The 16,235-nt window shown below is 40.0% G+C and overlaps 1 protein-coding gene across 1 annotated transcript; it reads right to left on the reverse strand.

Annotated features, from left to right (window-relative positions):
* Nucleotides 1-510: 510 nt before the first annotated feature.
* LOC113110566 (uncharacterized serine-rich protein C215.13-like) lies at nucleotides 511-15,909 on the reverse strand (the record flags this gene model as incomplete). The annotated part of the gene is made up of 7 exons (XM_026274696.1): nucleotides 15,847-15,909; nucleotides 12,004-12,177; nucleotides 8,155-8,199; nucleotides 5,032-5,076; nucleotides 3,313-3,414; nucleotides 1,398-1,474; nucleotides 511-985 (listed from the first exon to the last, which is right to left on the reverse strand). Coding segments are annotated over exons 1-7 (981 nt in total), but the record flags the coding sequence as incomplete, so codon positions are not given.
* Nucleotides 15,910-16,235: the final 326 nt, after the last annotated feature.

Genomic DNA, 16,235 nt, shown 5'->3' on the forward strand with positions numbered 1-16,235 from the left:
GTTTGTTGTTTGCTCTACAGTAGTTGAAAATATTGCTGTTGTTGATGAAGTTAATTCTGAAGTACTTTGTCCTTCTGTTGAAGTAGATGGAGAGTTACCTGTTGTGTACACAGTAGTTTGCAATGTTGATCCGGTTTGACTTGTAGGTGATTCTAATGTGGAGGTGGACATTGGGGATGTAACTCTTGTAAATGTTGATTGAGCTGTAGTTGTAGGTTCTGTTTCTGTGATAGAACTAAACAGAGTGGTTTGAGTGTGCTGGCTTGTTGTTTGCTCTACAGTAGATGAAGGCATTGCTGTTCCTGATGAAGTTAATTCTGATGTACTTTGTCCTTCTGTTGAAATAGATGGTGAAGATGGAGAGGTACCTGCTGTGTACACAGTAGTTTGCAAAGTTGATCCGGTTTTACTTGTAGGTGATTCTAATGTGGAGGTGTACATTGGGGATGTATCTGTTGTAAATGTGTATTTAACTGTTGATGTAGGTTCTGTTTCTGTGGTAGTAATAAAAATAGAGCTTTGTGTCTCCTGGCTTGTTGTTTGTGCTGAATTAGAAGGAGGCATTTCTGTTGTTGATGAAATCATCTCTGATGTACTTTGTCCGTCTGTTCCAGAAGACATTGAAGATGGAGATGTACCTATTGAGGATGATGTAGTTACCACTGTTGAAGTTCTTTCACTTGTAGATGATTCTATTGTGGTTTCAGTCATAGGGGACAAAGCTGTTGTAAATGTTGATTGAGCTGTCGTTGTAGGTTCTGTTTCTGTGATAGAACTAAACAGAGTGGTTTGAGTGTGCTGGCTTGTTGTTTGCTCTACAGTAGATGAAGGCATTGCTGTTCCTAATGAAGTTAATTCTGAAGTACTTTGTCCTTCTGTTGAAGTAGATGGGGAGGTACCTGCTGTGTACACAGTAGATTGCAATGTTGATCCGGTTTGACTTGTAGGTGAATCTAATTTGGAGGTTGACATTGGGGATGTGACTCTTGTAAATGTTGATTGAGCTGTAGTTGTAGGTTCTGTTTCTGTTATAGAACTAAACAGAGTGGTTTGAGTCTGCTGGCTTGTTGTTTGCTCTACAGTAGATGAAGCCATTGCTGTTCCTGATGAAGTTAATTCTGATGTACTTTTACCCTCTGTTGAAGTAGATGGTGAAGATGGTGAGGTACCTGTTGTGTACACAGTAGTTTGCAATGTTGATGCACTTTCACTTGTAGATGATTCTAATGTGGACATGCTCGTTGGGGACATAGCTGTTGTAAATGCTGATTGAGCTGTTGTGGAAGGTTCTGTCTCTGTGGTAGTAGTAAACAGAGTGGTTTGTGCCGGCAGGCTTGTAGTTTGCTCTACAGTGGATAACGATATATCTGTTGTTAATGAAATCAATTCTGATGTACTTTGTCCTTCTGTCATCGTAGATTGGGAATTTGGAGAGGTCTCTATCGAGGAAGATGTAGTTTCTGGTGTTGAACTTCTTTCACTTGTAGATGATTCAAATTTAGTGGTCATAGCAGATTTATCTGTTGTAAATGTTGATTGAGCTGTCGTTGTAGGTTCTGTTTCTGTGGTAGAACTAAACGGAGTGGTTTGAGCCTGCTCGCTTATTGTTTGCTCTACAGTAGTTGAAAATATTGCTGTTGCTGATGAAGATAATTCTGAAGTACTTTGTCCTTCTGTTGAAGTAGATGGAGAGGTACCTGTTGTGTACACAGTAGTTTGCAATGTTGATCCACTTTCACTTGTAGGTAATGTGGATGTGGGCATTAGGGATGTAGCTGTTGTAAAAGTTGAAGCTACTTCTGTTCCTGATGAAGTTAATTCTGATGTACTTTGTCCTTCTGTTGAAGAAGATGGCGAAGATGGAGAGATACCTGTTGTGTACGCAGTAGTTTGCACAGTTGATGCACTTTCACTTGTAGATGATTCTAATGTGGACATGCTCGTTGGGGACATAGCTGTTGTAAATGCTGATTGAGCTGTTGTTGAAGGTTCTGTTTCTTTGGTAGTGTTAAACAGAGTGGTTTGTGCCGGCTGGCTTGTTGTTTGCTCTACAGTGGATAGAGATAATTCTGTTGTTGATGAAATCAATTTTGATGTACTTTGCCCTTCTGTCGTCATAGATGGTGAAGTTGGAGAGGTCCCTATAGAGGAAGATGTAGTTTCCAGTGTTGAACTTCTTTCACTTGTAGATGATTCAAATTTAGTGGTCATAGCAGATATATCTGTTGTAAATGTTGATTGAGCTGTCGTTGTAGGTTCTGTTTCTGTGGTAGAACTAAACAGAGTGGTTTGAGCCTGCTCGCTTGTTGTTTGCTCTACAGTAGTTGAAAATATTTCTGTTGCTGATGAAGTTAATTCTGAAGTACTTTGTCCTTCTCTTGAAGTAGATGGAGAGGTACCTGTTGTGTACACAGAAGTTTGCAATGTTGATCCATTTTCAATTGTAGGTGATTCTGATGTGGAGGTGGGCATTGGGGATGTAGCTGTTGTAAATGTTGAAGCTACTTCTGTTCCTGATGAAGTTAATTCTGATGTACTTTTACCCTCTGTTGAAGTAGATGGTGAAGATGGAGAGGCACCTGTTGTGTACACAGTAGTTTGCAATGTTGATCCACTTTCACTTGTAAGTAATGTGGATGTGGGCATTAAGGATGTAGCTGTTGTATATGTAGAAACTACTTCTGTTCCTGATGAGGTTAATTCTGATGTACTTTTACCCTCTGTTGAAGTAGATGGTGAAGATGGAGAGGTACCTGTTGTGTACACAGTAGTTTGCAATGTTGATCCACTTTCACTTGTAGGTAATGTGGAAGTGGGCATTAGGGATGTAGCTGTTGTATATGTAGAAGCTACTTCTGTTCCTGATGAAGTTAATTCTGATGTACTTTTACCCTCTGTTGAAGTAGATGGTGAAGATGGAGAGGTACCTGTTGTGTACACAGTAGTTTGCAATGTTGATCCACTTTCACTTGTAGGTAATGTGGATGTGGGCATTAGGGATGTAGCTGTTGTAAAAGTTGAAGCTACTTCTGTTCCTGATGAAGTTAATTCTGATGTACTTTGTCCTTCTGTTGAAGAAGATGGCGAAGATGGAGAGGTACCTGTTGTGTACACAGTAGTTTGCACAGTTGATGCACTTTCACTTGTAGATGATTCTAATGTGGACATGCTCGTTGGGGACATAGCTGTTGTAAATGCTGATTGAGCTGTTGTTGAAGGTTCTGTTTCTTTGGTAATAGTAAACAGAGTGGTTTGTGCCGGCTGGCTTGTGGTTTGCTCTACAGTGGATAAAGATAATTCTTTTGTTGATGAAATCAATTTTGATGTACTTTGTCCTTCTGTCATCATAGATGGTGAAGTTGGAGAGGTCCCTATAGAGGAAGATGTAGTTTCCAGTGTCAAACTTCTTTCACTTGTAGATGATTCAAATTTAGTGGTCATAGCAGATATATCTGTTGTAAATGTTGATTGAGCTGTCGTTGTAGGTTCTTTTTCTGTGGTAGAACTAAACAGAGTGGTTTGAGTCTGCCCGCTTGTTGTTTGCTCTACAGTAGTTGAAAATATTTCTGTTGCTGATGAAGTTAATTCTGAAGTACTTTGTCCTTCTGTTGAAGTAGATGGAGAGGTACCTGTTGTGTACACAGAAGATTGCAATGTTGATCCACTTTCAGTTGTAGGTGATTCTGACATGGAGGTGGACAATGGGGATGTAGCTGTTGTAAATGTTGAAGCTACTTCTGTTCCTGATGAAGTTAATTCTGATATACTTTTACCCTGTGTTGAAGTAGATGGTGAAGATGGAGAGGTACCTGTTGTGTACACAGTAGTTTGCAATGTTGATCCAGTTTCACTTGTAGGTAATGTGGATGTGGGCATTAGGGATGTCGCTGTTGTATATGTAGAAGCTACATCTGTTCCTGATGAAGTTAATTCTGATGTACTTTTACCCTCTGTTGAAGTAGATGGTGAAGATGGAGAGGTACCTGTTGTGTACACAGTAGTTTGCAATGTTGATCCACTTTCACTTGTAGGTAATGTGGATGTGGGCATTAGGGATGTAGCTGTTGTAAAAGTTGAAGCTACTTCTGTTCCTGATGAAGTTAAATCTGATGTAATTTGTCCTTCTGTTGAAGAAGATGGCGAAGATGGAGAGGTACCTGATGTGTACACAGTAGTTTGCACAGTTGATGCACTTTCACTTGTAGATGATTCTAATGTGGACATGCTCGTTGGGGACATAACTGTTGTAAATGTTGATTGAGCTGTCGTTGTAGGTTCTGTTTCTGTGGTAGAACTAAACGGAGTGGTTTGAGCCTGCTCGCTTGTTGTTTGCTCTACAGTAGTTGAAAATATTTCTGTTGCTGGAGAAGTTAATTCTGAAGTACTTTGTCCTTCTGTTGAAGTAGATGGAGAGGTACCTGTTGTGTACACAGAAGTTTGCAATGTTGATCCACTTTCAATTGTAGGTGATTCTGATGTTGAGGTGGACATTGGGGATGTAGCTGTTGTATATGTTGAAGCTACTTCTGTTCCTGATGAAGTTAATTCTGATGTACTTTTACCCTCTGTTGAAGTAGATGTTGAAGATGGAGAGGTACCTGTTGTGTACACAGTAGTTTGCAATGTTGATCCACTTTCACTTGTAGATGATTCTAATGTGGACATGCTCGTTGGGGACATAGCTGTTGTAAATGCTGATTGAGCTGTTGTTGAAGGTTCTGTTTCTTTGGTAGTCGTAAACAGAGTGGTTTGTGCCGGCTGGCTTGTGGTTTGCTCTACAGTGGATAAAGATATTTCTGTTGTTGATGAAATCAATTTTGATGTACTTTGCCCTTCTGTCGTCATAGATGGTGAAATTGGAGAGGTCCCTATAGAGGAAGATGTAGTTTCCAGTGTCGAACTTCTTATACTTGTAGATGATTCAAATTTAGTGGTCATAGCAGATTTATCTGTTGTAAATGTTGATTGAGCTGTCGTTGTAGGTTCTGTTTCTGTGGTAGAACTAAACGGAGTGGTTTGAGCCTGCTCGCTTGTTGTTTGCTCTACAGTAGTTGAAAATATTGCTGTTGCTGATGAATTTAATTCTGAAGTACTTTGTCCTTCTGTTGAAGTAGATGGAGAGGTACCTGTTATGTACACAGAAGTTTGCAATGTTGATCCACTTTCAATTGTAGGTGATTCTGATGTGGAGGTGGCCATTGGGGATGTATCTGTTGTATGTATTGAAGCTACTTCTGTTCCTGATGAAGTTAATTCTGATGTACTTTTACCCTCTGTTGAAGTAGATGGTGAAGATGGAGAGGTAGCTGTTGTGTACACAGTAGTTTGCAATGTTGATCCACTTTCACTTGTAGGTAATGTGGATGTGGGCATTAGGGATGTAGCTGTTGTAAAAGTTGAAGCTACTTCTGTTCCTGATGAAGTTAATTCTGATGTAGTTTTACCCTCTGTTGAAGTAGATGGTGAAGATGGAGAGGTACCTGTTGTGTACACAGTAGTTTGCAATGTTGATCCACTTTCACTTGTAGGTAATGTGGATGTGGGCATTAGGGATGTCGCTGTTGTATATGTAGAAGCTACATCTGTTCCTGATGAAGTTAATTCTGATGTACTTTTACCCTCTGTTGAAGTAGATGGTGAAGATGGAGAGGTACCTGTTGTGTACACAGTAGTTTGCAATGTTGATCCACTTTCACTTGTAGGTAATGTGGATGTGGGCATTAGGGATGTAGCTGTTGTAAAAGTTGAAGCTACTTCTGTTCCTGATGAAGTTAAATCTGATGTAATTTGTCCTTCTGTTGAAGAAGATGGCGAAGATGGATAGGTACCTGATGTGTACACAGTAGTTTGCACAGTTGATGCACTTTCACTTGTAGATGATTCTAATGTGGACATGCTCGTTGGGGACATAACTGTTGTAAATGTTGATTGAGCTGTCGTTGTAGGTTCTGTTTCTGTGGTAGAACTAAACGGAGTGGTTTGAGCCTGCTCGCTTGTTGTTTGCTCTACAGTAGTTGAAAATATTTCTGTTGCTGGAGAAGTTAATTCTGAAGTACTTTGTCCTTCTGTTGAAGTAGATGGAGAGGTACCTGTTGTGTACACAGAAGTTTGCAATGTTGATCCACTTTCAATTGTAGGTGATTCTGATGTTGAGGTGGACATTGGGGATGTAGCTGTTGTATATGTTGAAGATACTTCTGTTCCTGATGAAGTTAATTCTGATGTACTTTTACCCTCTGTTGAAGTAGATGTTGAAGATGGAGAGGTACCTGTTGTGTACACAATAGTTTGCAATGTTGATCCACTTTCACTTGTAGATGATTCTAATGTGGACATGCTCGTTGGGGACATAGCTGTTGTAAATGCTGATTGAGCTGTTGTTGAAGGTTCTGTTTCTTTGGTAGTCGTAAACAGAGTGGTTTGTGCCGGCTGGCTTGTGGTTTGCTCTACAGTGGATAAAGATATTTCTGTTGTTGATGAAATCAATTTTGATGTACTTTGCCCTTCTGTCGTCATAGATGGTGAAATTGGAGAGGTCCCTATAGAGGAAGATGTAGTTTCCAGTGTCGAACTTCTTATACTTGTAGATGATTCAAATTTAGTGGTCATAGCAGATTTATCTGTTGTAAATGTTGATTGAGCTGTCGTTGTAGGTTCTGTTTCTGTGGTAGAACTAAACGGAGTGGTTTGAGCCTGCTCGCTTGTTGTTTGCTCTACAGTAGTTGAAAATATTGCTGTTGCTGATGAAGTTAATTCTGAAGTACTTTGTCCTTCTGTTGAAGTAGATGGAGAGGTACCTGTTATGTACACAGAAGTTTGCAATGTTGATCCACTTTCAATTGTAGGTGATTCTGATGTGGAGGTGGCCATTGGGGATGTATCTGTTGTATGTATTGAAGCTACTTCTGTTCCTGATGAAGTTAATTCTGATGTACTTTTACCCTCTGTTGAAGTAGATGGTGAAGATGGAGAGGTACCTGTTGTGTACACAGTAGTTTGCAATGTTGATCCACTTTCACTTGTAGGTAATGTGGATGTGGGCATTAGGGATGTAGCTGTTGTATATGTAGAAGCTACTTCTGTTCCTGATGAAGTTAATTCTGATGTACTTTTACCCTCTGTTGAAGTAGATGGTGAAGATGGAGAGGTACCTGTTGTGTACACAGTAGTTTGCAATGTTGATCCACTTTCACTTGTAGGTAATGTGGATGTGGGCATTAGGGATGTCGCTGTTGTATATGTAGAAGCTACATCTGTTCCTGATGAAGTTAATTCTGATGTACTTTTACCCTCTGTTGAAGTAGATGGTGAAGATGGAGAGGTACCTGTTGTGTACACAGTAGTTTGCAATGTTGATCCACTTTCACTTGTAGGTAATGTGGATGTGGGCATTAGCGATGTAGGTGTTGTAAAAGTTGAAGCTACTTCTGTTCCTGATGAAGTTAAATCTGATGTAATTTGTCCTTCTGTTGAAGAAGATGGCGAAGATGGAGAGGTACCTGATGTGTACACAGTAGTTTGCACAGTTGATGCACTTTCACTTGTAGATGATTCTAATGTGGACATGCTCGTTGGGGACATAACTGTTGTAAATGTTGATTGAGCTGTCGTTGTAGGTTCTGTTTCTGTGGTAGAACTAAACGGAGTGGTTTGAGCCTGCTCGCTTGTTGTTTGCTCTACAGTAGTTGAAAATATTTCTGTTGCTGGAGAAGTTAATTCTGAAGTACTTTGTCCTTCTGTTGAAGTAGATGGAGAGGTACCTGTTGTGTACACAGAAGTTTGCAATGTTGATCGACTTTCAATTGTAGGTGATTCTGATGTTGAGGTGGACATTGGGGATGTAGCTGTTGTATATGTTGAAGATACTTCTGTTCCTGATGAAGTTAATTCTGATGTACTTTTACCCTCTGTTGAAGTAGATGTTGAAGATGGAGAGGTACCTGTTGTGTACACAGTAGTTTGCAATGTTGATCCACTTTCACTTGTAGATGATTCTAATGTGGACATGCTCGTTGGGGACATAGCTGTTGTAAATGCTGATTGAGCTGTTGTTGAAGGTTCTGTTTCTTTGGTAGTCGTAAACAGAGTGGTTTGTGCCGGCTGGCTTGTGGTTTGCTCTACAGTGGATAAAGATATTTCTGTTGTTGATGAAATCAATTTTGATGTACTTTGCCCTTCTGTCGTCATAGATGGTGAAATTGGAGAGGTCCCTATAGAGGAAGATGTAGTTTCCAGTGTCGAACTTCTTATACTTGTAGATGATTCAAATTTAGTGGTCATAGCAGATTTATCTGTTGTAAATGTTGATTGAGCTGTCGTTGTAGGTTCTGTTTCTGTGGTAGAACTAAACGGAGTGGTTTGAGCCTGCTCGCTTGTTGTTTGCTCTACAGTAGTTGAAAATATTGCTGTTGCTGATGAAGTTAATTCTGAAGTACTTTGTCCTTCTGTTGAAGTAGATGGAGAGGTACCTGTTATGTACACAGAAGTTTGCAATGTTGATCCACTTTCAATTGTAGGTGATTCTGATGTGGAGGTGGCCATTGGGGATGTATCTGTTGTATGTATTGAAGCTACTTCTGTTCCTGATGAAGTTAATTCTGATGTACTTTTACCCTCTGTTGAAGTAGATGGTGAAGATGGAGAGGTAGCTGTTGTGTACACAGTAGTTTGCAATGTTGATCCACTTTCACTTGTAGGTAATGTGGATGTGGGCATTAGGGATGTAGCTGTTGTAAAAGTTGAAGCTACTTCTGTTCCTGATGAAATTAATTCTGATGTACTTTTACCCTCTGTTGAAGTAGATGGTGAAGATGGAGAGGTACCTGTTGTGTACACAGTAGTTTGCAATGTTGATCCACTTTGACTTGTAGGTAATGTGGATGTGGGCATTAGGGATGTAGTTGTTGTATATGTAGAAGCTACTTCTGTTCCTGATGAAGTTAATTCTGATGTACTTTTACCCTCTGTTGAAGTAGATGGTGAAGATGGAGAGGTACCTGTTGTGTACACAGTAGTTTGCAATGTTGATCCACTTTCACTTGTAGGTAATGTGGATGTGGGCATTAGGGATGTAGCTGTTGTATATGTAGAAGCTACTTCTGTTCCTGATGAAGTTAATTCTGATGTACTTTTACCCTCTGTTGAAGTAGATGGTGAAGATGGAGAGGTACCTGTTGTGTACACAGTAGTTTGCAATGTTGATCCACTTTCACTTGTAGGTAATGTGGATGTGGGCATTATGGATGTAGCTGTTGTAAAAGTTGAAGCTACTTCTGTTCCTGATGAAGTTAAATCTGATGTAATTTGTCCTTCTGTTGAAGAAGATGGCGGAGATGGAGAGGTACCTGATGTGTACACAGTAGTTTGCACAGTTGATGCACTTTCACTTGTAGATGATTCTAATGTGGACATGCTCGTTGGGGACATAACTGTTGTAAATGTTGATTGAGCTGTCGTTGTAGGTTCTGTTTCTGTGGTAGAACTAAACGGAGTGGTTTGAGCCTGCTCGCTTGTTGTTTGCTCTACAGTAGTTGAAAATATTTCTGTTGCTGATGAAGTTAATTTTGAAGTACTTTGTCCTTCTGTTGAAGTAGATGGAGAGGTACCTGTTATGTACACAGAAGTTTGCAATGTTGATCCACTTTCAATTGTAGGTGATTCTGATGTGGAGGTGGCCATTGGGGATGTATCTGTTGTATGTATTGAAGCTACTTCTGTTCCTGATGAAGTTAATTCTGATGTACTTTTACCCTCTGTTGAAGTAGATGGTGAAGATGGAGAGGTAGCTGTTGTGTACACAGTAGTTTGCAATGTTGATCCACTTTCACTTGTAGGTAATGTGGATGTGGGCATTAGGGATGTAGCTGTTGTAAAAGTTGAAGCTACTTCTGTTCCTGATGAAGTTAATTCTGATGTACTTTTACCCTCTGTTGAAGTAGATGGTGAAGATGGAGAGGTACCTGTTGTGTACACAGTAGTTTGCAATGTTGATCCACTTTCACTTGTAGGTAATGTGGATGTGGGCATTAGGGATGTAGTTGTTGTATATGTAGAAGCTACTTCTGTTCCTGATGAAGTTAATTCTGATGTACTTTTACCCTCTGTTGAAGTAGATGGTGAAGATGGAGAGGTACCTGTTGTGTACACAGTAGTTTGCAATGTTGATCCACTTTCACTTGTAGGTAATGTGGATGTGGGCATTAGGGATGTAGCTGTTGTATATGTAGAAGCTACTTCTGTTCCTGATGAAGTTAATTCTGATGTACTTTTACCCTCTGTTGAAGTAGATGGTGAAGATGGAGAGGTACCTGTTGTGTGCACAGTAGTTTGCAATGTTGATCCACTTTCACTTGTAGGTAATGTGGATGTGGGTTTTAGGGATGTAGCTGTTGTAAAAGTTGAAGCTACTTCTGTTCCTGATGAAGTTAAATCTGATGTAATTTGTCCTTCTGTTGATGAAGATGGCGAAGATGGAGAGGTACCTGTTGTGTACACAGTAGTTTGCACACTTGATGCACTTTCACTTGTAGATGATTCTAATGTGGACATGCTCGTTGGGGACATAACTGTTGTAAATGTTGATTGAGCTGTCGTTGTAGGTTCTGTTTCTGTGGTAGAACTAAACGGAGTGGTTTGAGCCTGCTCGCTTGTTGTTTGCTCTACAGTAGTTGAAAATATTTCTGTTGCTGGAGAAGTTAATTCTGAAGTACGTTGTCCTTCTGTTGAAGTAGATAGAGAGGTACCTGTTGTGTACACAGAAGTTTGCAATGTTGATCCACTTTCAATAGTAGGTGATTCTGATGTTGAGGTGGACATTGGGGATGTAGCTGTTGTATATGTTGAAGCTACTTCTGTTCCTGATGAAGTTAATTCTGATGTACTTTTACCCTCTGTTGAAGTAGATGTTGAAGATGGAGAGGTACCTGTTGTGTACACAGTAGTTTGCAATGTTGATCCACTTTCACTTGTAGATGATTCTAATGTGGACATGCTCGTTGGGGACATAGCTGTTGTAAATGCTGATTGAGCTGTTGTTGAAGGTTCTGTTTCTTTGGTAGTCGTAAACAGAGTGGTTTTTGCCGGCTGGCTTGTGGTTTGCTCTACAGTGGATAAAGATATTTCTGTTGTTGATGAAATCAATTTTGATGTACTTTGCCCTTCTGTCGTCATAGATGGTGAAATTGGAGAGGTCCCTATAGAGGAAGATGTAGTTTCCAGTGTCGAACTTCTTATACTTGTAGATGATTCAAATTTAGTGGTCATAGCAGATATATCTGTTGTAAATGTTGATTGAGCTGTCGTTGTACGTTCTGTTTCTGTGGTAGAACTAAACGGAGTGGTTTGAGCCTGCTCGCTTGTTGTTTGCTCTACAGTAGTTGAAAATATTGCTGTTGCTGATGAAGTTAATTCTGAAGTACTTTGTCCTTCTGTTGAAGTAGATGGAGAGGTACCTGTTATGTACACAGAAGTTTGCAATGTTGATCCACTTTCAATTGTAGGTGATTCTGATGTGGAGGTGGCCATTGGGGATGTATCTGTTGTATGTATTGAAGCTACTTCTGTTCCTGATGAAGTTAATTCTGATGTACTTTTACCCTCTGTTGAAGTAGATGGTGAAGATGGAGAGGTACCTGTTGTGTACACAGTAGTTTGCAATGTTGATCTACTTTCACTTGTAGGTAATGTGGATGTGGGCATTAGGGATGTAGCTGTTGTAAAAGTTGAAGCTACTTCTGTTCCTGATGAAGTTAATTCTGATGTACTTTTACCCTCTGTTGAAGTAGATGGTGAAGATGGAGAGGTACCTGTTGTGTACACAGTAGTTTGCAATGTTGATCCACTTTCACTTGTAGGTAATGTGGATGTGGGCATTAGGGATGTAGCTGTTGTATATGTAGAAGCTACTTCTGTTCCTGATGAAGTTAATTCTGATGTACTTTTACCCTCTGTTGAAGTAGATGGTGAAGATGGAGAGGTACCTGTTGTGTACACAGTAGTTTGCAATGTTGATCCACTTTCACTTGTAGGTAATGTGGATGTGGGCATTAGGGATGTCGCTGTTGTATATGTAGAAGCTACATCTGTTCCTGATGAAGTTAATTCTGATGTACTTTTACCCTCTGTTGAAGTAGATGGTGAAGATGGAGAGGTACCTGTTGTGTACACAGTAGTTTGCAATGTTGGTCCACTTTCACTTGTAGGTAATGTGGATGTGGGCATTAGGGATGTAGCTGTTGTAAAAGTTGAAGCTACTTCTGTTCCTGATGAAGTTAAATCTGATGTAATTTGTCGTTCTGTTGAAGAAGATGGCGAAGATGGAGAGGTACCTGATGTGTACACAGTAGTTTGCACAGTTGATGCACTTTCACTTGTAGATGATTCTAATGTGGACATGCTTGTTGGGGACATAACTGTTGTAAATGTTGATTGAGCTGTCGTTGTAGGTTCTGTTTCTGTGGTAGAACTAAACGGAGTGGTTTGAGCCTGCTCGCTTGTTGTTTGCTCTACAGTAGTTGAAAATATTTCTGTTGCTGGAGAAGTTAATTCTGAAGTACTTTGTCCATCTGTTGAAGTAGATGGAGAGGTACCTGTTGTGTACACAGAAGTTTGCAATGTTGATCCACTTTCAATTGTAGGTGATTCTGATGTTGAGGTGGACATTGGGGATGTAGCTGTTGTATATGTTGAAGATACTTCTGTTCCTGATGAAGTTAATTCTGATGTAGTTTTACCCTCTGTTGAAGTAGATGTTGAAGATGGAGAGGTACCTGTTGTGTACACAGTAGTTTGCAATGTTGATCCACTTTCACTTGTAGATGATTCTAATGTGGACATGCTTGTTGGGGACATAGCTGTTGTAAATGCTGATTGAGCTGTTGTTGAAGGTTCTGTTTCTTTGGTAGTCGTAAACAGAGTGGTTTGTGCCGGCTGGCTTGTGGTTTGCTCTACAGTGGATAAAGATATTTCTGTTGTTGATGAAATCAATTTTGATGTACTTTGCACTTCTGTCGTCATAGATGGTGAAATTGGAGAGGTCCCTATAGAGGAAGATGTAGTTTCCAGTGTCGAACTTTTTATACTTGTAGATGATTCAAATTTAGTGGTCATAGCAGATTTATCTGTTGTAAATGTTGATTGAGCTGTCGTTGTAGGTTCTGTTTCTGTGGTAGAACTAAACGGAGTGGTTTGAGCCTGCTCGCTTGTTGTTTGCTCTACAGTAGTTGAAAATATTGCTGTTGCTGATGAAGTTAATTCTGAAGTACTTTGTCCTTCTGTTGAAGTAGATGGAGAGGTACCTGTTATGTACACAGAAGTTTGCAATGTTGATCCACTTTCAATTGTAGGTGATTCTGATGTGGAGGTGGCCATTGGGGATGTATCTGTTGTATGTATTGAAGCTACTTCTGTTCCTGATGAAGTTAATTCTGATGTACTTTTACCCTCTGTTGAAGTAGATGGTGAAGATGGAGAGGTACCTGTTGTGTACACAGTAGTTTGCAATGTTGATCTACTTTCACTTGTAGGTAATGTGGATGTGGGCATTAGGGATGTAGCTGTTGTAAAAGTTGAAGCTACTTCTGTTCCTGATGAAGTTAATTCTGATGTACTTTTACCCTCTGTTGAAGTAGATGGTGAAGATGGAGAGGTACCTGTTGTGTACACAGTAGTTTGCAATGTTGATCCACTTTCACTTGTAGGTAATGTGGATGTGGGCATTAGGGATGTAGCTGTTGTATATGTAGAAGCTACTTCTGTTCCTGATGAAGTTAATTCTGATGTACTTTTACCCTCTGTTGAAGTAGATGGTGAAGATGGAGAGGTACCTGTTGTGTACACAGTAGTTTGCAATGTTGATCCACTTTCACTTGTAGGTAATGTGGATGTGGGCATTAGGGATGTCGCTGTTGTATATGTAGAAGCTACATCTGTTCCTGATGAAGTTAATTCTGATGTACTTTTACCCTCTGTTGAAGTAGATGGTGAAGATGGAGAGGTACCTGTTGTGTACACAGTAGTTTGCAATGTTGATCCACTTTCACTTGTAGGTAATGTGGATGTGGGCATTAGGGATGTAGCTGTTGTAAAAGTTGAAGCTACTTCTGTTCCTGATGAAGTTAAATCTGATGTAATTTGTCCTTCTGTTGAAGAAGATGGCGAAGATGGAGAGGTACCTGATGTGTACACAGTAGTTTGCACAGTTGATGCACTTTCACTTGTAGATGATTCTAATGTGGACATGCTCGTTGGGGACATAACTGTTGTAAATGTTGATTGAGCTGTCGTTGTAGGTTCTGTTTCTGTGGTAGAACTAAACGGAGTGGTTTGAGCCTGCTCGCTTGTTGTTTGCTCTACAGTAGTTGAAAATATTTCTGTTGCTGGAGAAGTTAATTCTGAAGTACTTTGTCCTTCTGTTGAAGTAGATGGAGAGGTACCTGTTGTGTACACAGAAGTTTGCAATGTTGATCCACTTTCAATTGTAGGTGATTCTGATGTTGAGGTGGACATTGGGGATGTAGCTGTTGTATATGTTGAAGATACTTCTGTTCCTGATGAAGTTAATTCTGATGTAGTTTTACCCTCTGTTGAAGTAGATGTTGAAGATGGAGAGGTACCTGTTGTGTACACAGTAGTTTGCAATGTTGATCCACTTTCACTTGTAGATGATTCTAATGTGGACATGCTTGTTGGGGACATAGCTGTTGTAAATGCTGATTGAGCTGTTGTTGAAGGTTCTGTTTCTTTGGTAGTCGTAAACAGAGTGGTTTGTGCCGGCTGGCTTGTGGTTTGCTCTACAGTGGATAAAGATATTTCTGTTGTTGATGAAATCAATTTTGATGTACTTTGCACTTCTGTCGTCATAGATGGTGAAATTGGAGAGGTCCCTATAGAGGAAGATGTAGTTTCCAGTGTCGAACTTCTTATACTTGTAGATGATTCAAATTTAGTGGTCATAGCAGATTTATCTGTTGTAAATGTTGATTGAGCTGTCGTTGTAGGTTCTGTTTCTGTGGTAGAACTAAACGGAGTGGTTTGAGCCTGCTCGCTTGTTGTTTGCTCTACAGTAGTTGAAAATATTGCTGTTGCTGATGAAGTTAATTCTGAAGTACTTTGTCCTTCTGTTGAAGTAGATGGAGAGGTACCTGTTATGTACACAGAAGTTTGCAATGTTGATCCACTTTCAATTGTAGGTGATTCTGATGTGGAGGTGGCCATTGGGGATGTATCTGTTGTATGTATTGAAGCTACTTCTGTTCCTGATGAAGTTAATTTTGATGTACTTTTACCCTCTGTTGAAGTAGATGGTGAAGATGGAGAGGTAGCTGTTGTGTACACAGTACTTTGCAATGTTGATCCACTTTCACTTGTAGGTAATGTGGATGTGGGCATCAGGGATGTAGCTGTTGTAAAAGTTGAAGCTACTTCTGTTCCTGATGAAGTTAATTCTGATGTACTTTTACCCTCTGTTGAAGTAGATGGTGAAGATGTAGAGGTACCTGTTGTGTACACAGTAGATTGCAATGTTGATCCACTTTCACTTGTAGATAATGTGGATGTGGGCATTAGGGATGTAGCTGTTGTATATGTAGAAGCTACTTCTGTTCCTGATGAAGTTAATTCTGATGTACTTTTACCCTCTGTTGAAGTAGATGGTGAAGATGGAGAGGTACCTGTTGTGTACACAGTAGTTTGCAATGTTGATCCACTTTCACCTGTAGGTAATGTGGATGTTGGCATTGGGGATGTAGCTGTTGTAAAAGTTGAAGCTACTTCTGTTCCTGATGAAGTTAATTCTGATGTACTTTGTCCTTCTGTTGAAGAAGATGGCGAAGATGGAGAGGTACCTGTTGTGTACACAGTAGTTTGCACAGTTGATGCACTTTCACTTGTAGATGATTCTAATGTGGACATGCTCGTTGGGGACATAGCTGTTGTAAATGCTGATTGAGCTGTTGTTGAAGGTTCTGTTTCTTTGGTAATAGTAAACAGAGTGGTTTGTGCCGGCTGGCTTGTGGTTTGCTCTACAGTGGATAAAGATAATTCTTTTGTTGATGAAATCAATTTTGATGTACTTTGTCCTTCTGTCGTCATAGATGGTGAAGTTGGAGAGGTCCCTATAGAGGAAGATGTAGTTTCCAGTGTCAAACTTCTTTCACTTGTAGATGATTCAAATTTAGTGGTCATAGCAGATATATCTGTTGCAAATGTTGATTGAGCTGTCGTTGTAGGTTCTGTTT

Source organism: Carassius auratus, chromosome 11, assembly GCF_003368295.1.
Source record: "Carassius auratus strain Wakin chromosome 11, ASM336829v1, whole genome shotgun sequence".
Taxonomy (NCBI): Eukaryota; Metazoa; Chordata; class Actinopteri; order Cypriniformes; family Cyprinidae; genus Carassius; species Carassius auratus.